Source organism: Cygnus olor, chromosome Z, assembly GCF_009769625.2.
Source record: "Cygnus olor isolate bCygOlo1 chromosome Z, bCygOlo1.pri.v2, whole genome shotgun sequence".
Classification (NCBI taxonomy): Eukaryota; Metazoa; Chordata; class Aves; order Anseriformes; family Anatidae; genus Cygnus; species Cygnus olor.
Genome location: NC_049198.1, coordinates 66,061,205 through 66,071,269, shown reverse-complemented (window position 1 = coordinate 66,071,269; position 10,065 = coordinate 66,061,205). Strand labels below are relative to the sequence as shown.

At 43.3% G+C, this 10,065-nt stretch overlaps 1 protein-coding gene across 2 annotated transcripts in view; it reads left to right on the top strand.

Annotated features, from left to right (window-relative positions):
• The first annotated feature begins 658 nt into the window (after positions 1 to 658).
• Positions 659 to 10,065, top strand: part of ELP1 (elongator acetyltransferase complex subunit 1) — a 30,562-nt gene continuing 21,155 nt past the window's right edge. Inside the window, exons 1-9 of one of the 2 annotated variants that reach the window (XM_040541324.1) lie at positions 659 to 946; positions 1,932 to 2,084; positions 3,845 to 3,926; positions 5,548 to 5,628; positions 5,966 to 6,051; positions 7,349 to 7,448; positions 8,301 to 8,391; positions 8,910 to 9,033; positions 9,685 to 9,775. In XM_040541324.1, the coding sequence (XP_040397258.1) occupies positions 794 to 946; positions 1,932 to 2,084; positions 3,845 to 3,926; positions 5,548 to 5,628; positions 5,966 to 6,051; positions 7,349 to 7,448; positions 8,301 to 8,391; positions 8,910 to 9,033; positions 9,685 to 9,775 (961 nt within the window). In that variant the 5' untranslated portion in view covers positions 659 to 793. The remainder of the gene's footprint in view (positions 947 to 1,931; positions 2,085 to 3,844; positions 3,927 to 5,547; positions 5,629 to 5,965; positions 6,052 to 7,348; positions 7,449 to 8,300; positions 8,392 to 8,909; positions 9,034 to 9,684; positions 9,776 to 10,065) is intronic. The other variant, XM_040541323.1, reaches the window with a different exon arrangement.

The window sequence follows — 10,065 nt, the reverse complement described above, 5'->3', positions numbered from 1 at the left end:
GTACAGAAATGTTTCCTCATGCCCTGTCTGACCCTCCCCTGGTGCAGCTGTGTGCCGTTCTCATGTCCTGCCATCACTCACCAGGGAGCAGAGACCAGCACCTTCCTCTCTGCCTCCCCTCCTCAGGCAGCTGCAGGGAGCAGCGAGGTACCACAGGGCTTTCAGGGGCGGCCCAGCCCAACAGCACAGGTCCTGCAGGAGTGAGGGGATGGGGCACAGACCATGGCCATGCTCAGGTGCTGTCAGCTGCTCTCCTCCTGCCAGCACTGTCAGACCTGGGCTGGCCCAGGAAGGCGTTCCGTACACCCTTCTCCACACCACAGGATAACAAGCCTGTTTGGCTTGACTTTTTCCACGGGCAGTGACAGCTATGCTGTGCTGATATGACCCTAAGCCTCTGGTGTCAAGAAAATCCCCTGTTAAAGTTCACCGAGTTTATTGCAGACGTTAACCAAGTTTAACACTTGAGCAAGAAGCAAAATCATCTAGATGTATGGTGGGACATCCTTTTAATGGCCTAAGCTCCCATACCGTAGCAATCGTGAGCTGACGATGCAATCTGAACACATTTCCAGTCAAAATTCGTTTGTCCCACGGAAAGAAGGGAGGAAGGAGGGAAGCAAGTGATGCCGCCCAGCCCCTTCCCGGTGCCCGCCCCAAAGCGCCCACAAGATGGCCGCCACCGCCGGCCGCGGGCAGGTGGCGCTCGGCGGGGCCCCGCCTGCTCCCGGCGCATGCGCCCTCGCCCCGCCGCGGCGCGGTAACATGGCGGCGCCGTGAGCGTCCCTTGGCCATGAGGAACCTGCGGCTGCACCGCGCCGCTGGGCGCCGCCCCGCCGCCGTCCCCCCCGGTGCCCCGCAGCGCTTCTGCCTCGGCGCCGAGCCCGGTGTGGTGCTGGTGGGCTCCCGGCGCGGCGTGGTGGAGCTGGACGCCGCCGGGCAGCCGGTGAGCGCCGCGGATCGGGGCGGTGTTAGGCTCTGGGGGGGTGGAAAATGGAAGGGGGAGTAGCTCGGGGCGGGGGGGGTTGTGGGGACGGGGGACGGACATCTCCGAGGAAAAATTTCCTATTGAATCGTGCTCTGATATCTCTGAGGCATCAAACTCCTTCCATGGGTTCAGTTCTGAAGCTAACTGGCACAAGGGCTTTGGGCTTTCCTGGGGGCTTTTCCTTTTAACGTTTTTGAAGAAGGACGCTTTCTAGAAATCAACATTGTGGTCTGTCTGTGATTGCTATCAACTCTAAAATACCTTAAGAACTCAAAAAAGTACCCAGAAGCCCATGTGAAGTTGCTTAATACATCAGATTCTTTTTTTTTTATTCGTTTTGTGGGCTTTTTGTTTCCAGTCTATGTGATTTTAATTAAATTATTTTTATTTCCATGGTGTTTCAATGTGCAAAACATGTGTGCAATTAAATAGAAGGAACTGGCTTATCTAACAGTTGTAAATCTCATCCTTGTTTTGCTGGACCTGAATGCACATCCAAATGTTTTTGTTCATCTGAAATTGTCTGTGCTGTGTCTCAGTAAAGTCTGAATGATCCCTTAAAAATATAGGGCTGCTTTAAGCAGCTTCCTGTTAACCTCTTAATGTTAACAGTGTGTGAAATATGTAAAGGCAGTTGAAAGATGATTAGCAAGACAAATTGGAAGCTGCAGTATTGCCATTTACTGTGTGATCTCTTACATGATTTTTTTCATCATCTGTCTAGCTCTTTTAGCACAAGAGAACTGTCACAGTTTCCTACGGATAAGTGAATAGAAGTGTTTGCACATTGGCTTTTCTCTGATACATCCATGTGCTAGCTGCTGACATGCAATGCTTTGTGTAACTGCAGTAGATGAAATACACTCTTAGTTGTTACTCTGTCATTTTTGTAAAAGTATCAGGTGATGTGCAATTATTAAGCTATTGGCCTCTCCATGTCCAGGTGACAAGAGAAGTTTCTTTGACTGCTGAGGGTTTTATGCCGGAGGATGAAAGTGGCTCCATCGTCGGTATCGAAGATCTTCCAGAGCAAGAATGTGTGTGTGTTGCCACCGCAGCTGGAGACATCCTACTGTGCAATCTCAGCACAAAGCAGGTAACATGGCAGGAAAGAGAGAACAGTACGGAGAGTTTTCAAGGGGAAGTTGACAGTTTGGGGGACAGTTGCATGTTTATTACTTTAAGCTGCAGTTAGTCTTCATTTCTTGGATAGATAGGTCAATTTCTTTGGAAGCCTTGGGCAGAATCAAGTACAGAGTATACACACCATAAATGAACCAGAATCTAAACTGCAGCTTGCATGTCCACAGCCTCAGTCCTGCATGCTTGCTCAGGGGGCTATTGGCATATGGTCAACAGCACTGGATCCATTGGACAAACAGTCTCACAGCAATAGGATATTGTTGAAACTCCATACAGAATAATGTAATCCATAATTCACAGGTTTGTTAATGTTTTATCATCAGTCAGTACAGAACTTTGTGCTTAGAAAATTGTGCAGACGTGAGTTAACCGAAGAGAGAAGAAACAGTTGTATATTAAGATTTGAAGATTGGTTGGAATAAAATATTTAAAAAAAAAAAAAAAAACAAACTAGAAAACACCAAGGAAAGACCAATATATCCTAGCTGAGTAAGTAGGGCAGGAACTGAGACACTTGCTTTCTGTTCCCTCCTTGTTATCCGATTTGTACTGTCTTCAGTAAAATGCTTAAACACTGCAGTAGCATCTTCTGAAGTCTGCCTCACCTCCCTGAGTAACGGCCCAACAGTGCAGGTGTATGTAGATATGAGATGTCAGTGGTCTGTCTGGGCTGGCTGCCAGTTTGTGGTTATTTGCAGCTCACCTCTTTGGGTTCTTGTTTGGGTTTGATTTGCAAATACCACTTAAATATAAAAACAACCATATCTGAAAACCATGCCCTTCATTGCAACTCAATGCGTGTAATAAAGGGAATAAAGATAAAAGATCTGATATATGGGACTTTTCTTGCACTGGTATATGGGTCAGACCTCATGTTTAACTTAAAATCCTTTATTTCAAGGCTTCAGGCCTTACTTTCTGAGTTATAAAGATGTATACTTTTGGTGCAGTCTGGGAACCAAGAAGCCTTGAAGGTTACTCTGCTTGTTCTGAAACCTATTGTATGTGGATGATATCTACTGTACAACAGTATATGGTCTTACTCTTCTCACCTGGAAAAAAAAAAAAGATATCCAAGCTGAATTTCTTGAATAACATTATTTTGCCATTCATTGTGAATGTTCTGTTCCACGGCCTTTTGCAAATCAGGGTAACAATGCAGTGGGCAGAGAACTTCTGTCACGGTATTGTTTATACACCCATAGTATCTCAGTAGAATGGCTTAGTTTTTCATGACCTTCTTTGAAGGTAGTTCAGCTGTCACATTTGGCACTTACAAACAGCTTTTGGGGTCAGGTTTTGAATGGATATAGTGCCACTTCACTGCACCTTGGAATTTTCTAGGTAAGAACAGTTACGTCTGTGTTGTGTGACATCAGACTGTTTACCAGTAGAACCACAGACCCAATCTGTGGTAGTATTACTGTTAAGACTATTACATGCTAATGTAAGACTGAGAGCTGCAAAATAAAACTCTTGGAAAAACTGTGTGGTAGAAAATGCTGATCTGTAGATTATTTGGGCTCACATACATAAATACCATGGAACCGTCATTTGGTTAGAAATCTTTCTTTTGTTTCATTCAACACAAAGGGTGAAATAACTCCTGTGACTTCTCTAGGTATGTGAGGATTTCCTTCAGTCAGTGACTGATGTCGGGATGGTGTTGCATTGGTGTTGCTGCTCACCTGTGATACTGCTTCTGTCTTACAGGTGGAATGTGTCGGAAGTGTGGACAGCGGCCTGAGTGTCATGAGCTGGAGTCCCGACCAAGAGCTCGTTTTGCTTGCAACAGGTATTAACAACTACCTGTAAGCTTTCTGCCCTGAAGAGTGAAATTCACTATGACCAAAGTGTAAAATACAGATAATTTTAAGATAAGGAAAACAAGATACAAAGTCATGAAACCGGAATTAAGACTTTGAAGAAGAGAAAAAAGACCTTCTGATCCTATATATTGTTTCATTTCATAATCCATGAGGAGCTTTAGTGATCCTAGCTGAGTTGTTCAGACCCAAAAAACTGACTTTTATAGAAAATAATATTTCATTAGTCTTTCAGGTCTTCCAGGGAGGTATATTTTTGATCTTGCATTAAAATGTAAATATTCATGTGTTATAAGCCCATTTAATTGTTTAATAAATATTGCTTCTTGTCCTCTGGTAAGAAATATCTGTGTTACAAGCTTTACTACAGATATGCCTCTCCTTGACAATAAAGTTAGCCTCAAGCAAAACAAAATCACAGAGTATCACAGGTTGGAAGCAAACTCTGGAGATCATCTATTCCAAGCATTCTGTTCAAAGTGGGTTCCCTAGAAAAAGTTGCTGGGAACTGTTCCCAGTCAGGTTTTGAATATGTCCAAGGATGGAGACCCCACAAACTCTGTGGGTAGCATGTTCCAGTATTTGACCACGCACACAGTAAAAAATTAAAAGTAAAAAGGATCACTTCCATTGACTTGATGGCATCGCTTCCAGTGCAGCTCATGCTGCTGTTGGTGTCCTGTGCAGCAGGGGCATATCGCCAGTTTGTGTTCATGCCTCAGGACACACAGGGCATTTTCTGCTAAGATGCTTTCCAGCTTCTTGTCCGCTAAGTCTGTCCTACTGCCTGAGATTATCACTTCCCAGGTGTGGGACCTGGCTTTTGTCCTTGTTAAGCTTCAGGAGGTTTCTGTCAGCCTGTCTCTTCCACATAACGAGGTCCTCTGGATGGAAGCACAACCCTCTGCTGTACCTGCCTCTTCTCCCAGTTTTGTGTCATCTGCAAACGCGCTGGGGGTCCTGTCATCCAGGTCACTAATGAAGATGTTAACCAATATTGGCCCTAGGTCCACAGGTCCAGTGGTGGTGAAGTATCACTCGTGACCAGCCTCAAGCTGGATTTTTCACCACTAATAAGCTTTTGGACTTGTCTGTTCAGCCAGTTCTCAGTCCACAGTCACTGTTCATTGATCCATCCTGTCTTCCATGAGTTTCCATGTCAAAAGCCTCCTCCAAGTCAAGATAAATAACAACCACTGGTCTCCCCATATATCCACAAACCAGTAATTTCAATGTAAAAGGCAATCAGATAGGTCAGGTATGATTTCCCCTTCATAAATCCATGCTGACTACTGTCAATCACCTTCATACCTTGAATAAAAATGTTTATGAAGTGCCAGGTACTTATTTCAAAAGTGTAAAGAACTCTTTAAGGTTAGTTCAGGAATTATATCTCTGAAGAGAGAGACTTGAAGATGTCCTTCCATTACAGTTTGAGATTTTCTGTTTTGAAGGATGTATTCTCTTTTGTATTGTGCTAGAAGTACTTTTATACTGAAGTCCATTACAAAATAATAGGATAATAGAGGAAAACATTTTGATCTGCTGGAGATCTCGGTACTAATGCTGTATTTGATGTGTACCCTGCAGGTCAGCAAACTCTCATCATGATGACAAGGGATTTTGAGCCAATTACTGAAAAGCAAATCCACCAAGATGAGTTTGGAGAAGGTAAGAGGTGCATGAAATAAAGTTGCTTGGACTGTTCTCGTTGGTGTGTTGTAAGCACGTATAAAGTAAAGAAATTGAGTGCTTACTAGACCATAGGAGATGTTTTAGATTGTAGTTCTTTTAGGCAGCTGGAAGGGAATGCCAGTATTGTATTTATCAGTGGGAATTCAAACAAGTTCCCTGTACCGGAAGACTTTCTAGGCTATGTCAATTTCCTTCAATTTTTTTAGAGTTAAACTTGGCTGGATGGAGTATGTGGCGTGATGCTGTAGTTGTTAACCACAATGTGCAACGTAACTCTGTAAATCTTCCACCACAATGATTATTTCTTCCTCAGGAAAGTTTGTTGCTCTTGGCTGGGGTAAAAAAGAGACACAATTCCATGGATCAGAGGGAAAACAGGCAGCACATCGCAAGCAAATGGTATTACGGTATTTTTCTTACAATAGGTCTATACTCTTCAGAGGGAAGATATGTATAAAGAAAGTTTCTGTTGTTTCTGCTCTGCTAGTTTGACACTGCCTTTCCAGGTAGTTGTCTTCATAGTCTCCTTCTGATTGTTTCTGTTATTTGTGATTCAGCATTTTTATCCTCTTTCTAAATCAGAACAGCAGCTGGAAGTACTTAAGGCTGGTTCATATGGAGCTCAAAGCAAGATTTGTGAGTGTTAGTGCTTGCTGATGTAAAGCCACCCTTGAATCAGCATGACAGATGTTGCTGAACATGTTCTATATATCAAAATATTTATATATCCAAAAGCTGTAACGTGTAGTTCAGTTTGCTCCGTGAAGGCAAGAGTTTAAGGACTTGGGCTGCTGACCTCCACCAGTCATGTGAGGTGATTCTCTCTGTGCCTGTAAGTTTTTGGTCTTTGTTCCCTTGTTTGACTCTTCTTCATTTAAGTCTTTTTTTCTTTTTTTTTCTTTTTATGAAAATTCAGGTAGCTAACAAACTCCACTGCTGGGTTTTTCTTTCCAGTTTGTATTTTTTTTAAGGCTATACCATTCCTGTATTTTGGAAATGAAAACTTATGGGGAAATGTGTCACCCAGATTAAAACAGTCCTGTTGAAACATGATAGGCTACCATGAAAAGAGATGAAATGTGTCCTGCTCTAGCTTTACTATTAGGAAGGATGGACCAGGATAATGTTTGGCTGTATCTAGAAAAATATGCCTAGTTTGGCCAAGTTAAACCTCTGAACAGCTGCCTTTGTACGTGTATTCTGTTGAGATTTTTTTTTCCTGTTTTGTTCTGTGAAGAACCTCTTTGCTTTGAAAAATGCTACTTCTCATCCCAGCTTCTGTCTGTCATACAGTCTGTCTGGACGGCACGCCTTTCTCTCCTTCCAAGGGACGTTGACTCTTGAGTACTGGTCATGAACAAACCTTGACTCACCCTTGCAGCATGTCCAGCTTGGGCACAGCTGGTCTGTAAGGAGAGACTGAGGTGAAAGGGAAGTGTATCATGTGATCATAGAATAGATGGTCATATGCACATACAGGAGGAACAGATTGAATTGACAGACAGTTTTAATGCTAGCATTTCCTAAAATAACATTCTGAGTAGTGAATTCTAAACTTTGCAGTCTCACAATTGTTTAATGGGTTGATTTCGTGCCGAGCCTCTTGAAAGAGCTGTCTTAGCAATGCAGTCTGCTTAGACAAAGCCAGCAGTTGCCTTCCTAAGCTTTGATGCAACTTTCTTTTGTATGACTTCAGGAAGTATCACCTACTTCAGCCTGGGATGACAGCAGGCCTCGGGTGACATGGAGAGGAGATGGGCAATTTGTTGCCGTGAGTGCTGTCTGTCCAGAGACAGGTATGGTACCAAATTTCATTGAAATATCAACTTGTTTAAAAGTCTCTTTAAGTGAAAGTGAGACAAGGCAAGAACTGGCTAGTGTCCGTGGTCTCTTGGCTACTTAAAACTGGGGATTTGAGCTAATTAGTTGTTCCTTCCTCTTTTTTTGATCTCAAAGGCTCAGAAAAGCATTTCATAGATGTGGTCTTTTAAATGCTTTCTTGTCAGTTTGGTTTTTAGTCCAGTGAGAGGCCAGGAGAGGTTACCACTGAGTAGTTACTACCTGAACTGCTTTTTTCACCAGTTCTAAGCCACTGCTTGAGCTCTAAGCAATCTCTTTCAGGTTCCTAATACCAAGTGCGTGTGTCTGACTGTTGCAGTACCCACAGTCCCTCATAGTAAGAATTTGGCCTTGCAGGCTTTTAAGTATTGATGATACTTATTGATAATACTCCAGGTATTGTAATTGTTGTCTTCCATGATTAATATTCCTGAGCAGTTCAAATGTTTTTGGTCAATATATTGAACTGTACCAAAGACCTGTTTCTCCACTAGTTTGGGTTTTGACCCTCAGTACTTCAGATTAGGAAGGTTTTGCATATATAAGACAATTTAAACGTTTTACTGGAGAGCCAAATGGCTACCACTGAGCTCATTCAAACTGAAATTCCTACTTATTTGAGTAGAGTCACTCAATTACTATGGAAGAACTTCCTGAGACAGAAGTTTTGATGTGCTGTTGTTACCCCTAAGGTGTACAAAAGCAATCTCCTTTCTATTCATGAGCATCCAAATTTGCTCTCACACCATCGTGAAAATTAAGATTCTCTTCCTGGTATTTTCTTACACCCTTTTCTCCCTGCCTTCTAGGTGCTCGAAAGGTCCGGGTGTGGAACAGAGAGCTTGTGCTGCAGTCAACAAGTGAGCCTATCTCGGGATTAGAACAAGCACTGGCCTGGAAGTGAGTAGCAATGAACCTGCGTAAGGGCTGCAGAGTGCTTGTTTTTATTCCCTAGCCACTGCCTTTGCTTAGCATTGATTTCATTCTCCTGTGTTTGTTTATTTTTCTCAAAACTTGAAGAAAGCTGTCTTCTGATCCATTACATGGAAGGGTATCCTCTTAAGACCTGAAAAACCTAATACTTGCCTTACACGTGGGAAGAAGGGATAGATTCTTTGCACTGTCTCAATATCAGGTGGTTTGGGATTTAACTGTGTAAAATGGAATATTACAGGTGCCGTTGCCTGTGCTGACACTTACCTGCTCACCTGAGGATGTTAGGGGCCCTGTGAAATGTTTGTGCTGCACCTGTGACTTTGTCTGAACAGTGCTGAGGAAAACAGATCCCCTGCTGCCCTTTTCTTCATGTCTCGTGTGAAAGCTTCCTCTCTGGAGAGAGGGAAGGTGGTTGGTGTTTAAAATGACAGTTAGCGATTGTGTGAGCAACCACTGTTCCTTTTACTTTTTTTTTTTTTAAGGCCCTCTGGAAACTTGATAGCATCCACACAAGAAAAACCCAACAGACATGATGTGGTTTTCTTGGAGAAGAATGGACTTCTTCATGGGGAGTTCACCCTCCCGTTCCAGAAAGGGCAGGTCAAAGTGAGTGCTGTGTCTGGGCTTCTTTCATTAGACTGTAGTGGAGAGGAAGACTAGATCTTTATCCAGATTCTAAGAGGAATTTTGTGACTTTGCACTTAGTGCTGGTCCTAGTGGAAGAGAGAACAGTGAAGATGCAATGCCTTCTGCAGCTTTCAGTACAGAGAAAAACTGGGATGTTGTACCCCTAGGGTATTGCTGGCCTCTGTATACTTTCTGTTAGGCAAATGCTTCAAAAAATGCAACTTAGGATGTCAGCTCATGCAGGAGTGAGGTGAAATAACTCACATTGTCCCGAATAATGTAAGTGAAAATCTGCTACTAAGGCGTTGTTTCAGCTTCTGCCTTTGGATGCTCAGAGGTCTTTTGGCAGATCATTTCTCAGTGCCAAGGTCAACAAAGAGAATTCTGCTGTCCCATTTGTGTATAACCTCTTCAGCTGCGTACAACTGCTGTGATGGGTTCTGCTTCAGGGCGCTTTGCTCCAACTGTCATGAACTTTGCCGTATGCAAGTACTGTGTTAGTACATTAAGCCATGTACCTTACGTTGTTGAAAATAAGGAGCAACTCATGGTATTGAAAACTGATCTGGAATATAGCCGCTCTTTGCAGAGGTGGCAGTATCCAGTAAGAGCCATCTTTTGTTTTTGCAGGTTAACGAACTCCTTTGGAATGCAGATTCCACGGTCCTGGCTATATGGCTGGAAGAGCTGAAGACTGAAAAATCCAACCCAAACAGTTACGGTGAGAGTACTCTGTGAGGCTCTGGATTTTACACTTGCCTGTGAACGTTGTCAGCAATGGATATTCCTCTGCAGGATAGCAGACTTTGGGCTAGCTTATCTACAGCTTTGAGATCCCTCTGCAGGTCAGGAAGAAACGCTAGTTAGCTTGAGCTCAAAGCATCTTCCAGGCTGCTGTATCTGGAGGTGGTATTACATGGAATGCTTAGGGTGTGATCCCTTCCCTTCTCAGAGAGGGGAGATAGAGGAGTTCTAAGATCGACTCCTTTGATCAAAATCAGGGGTTACAAT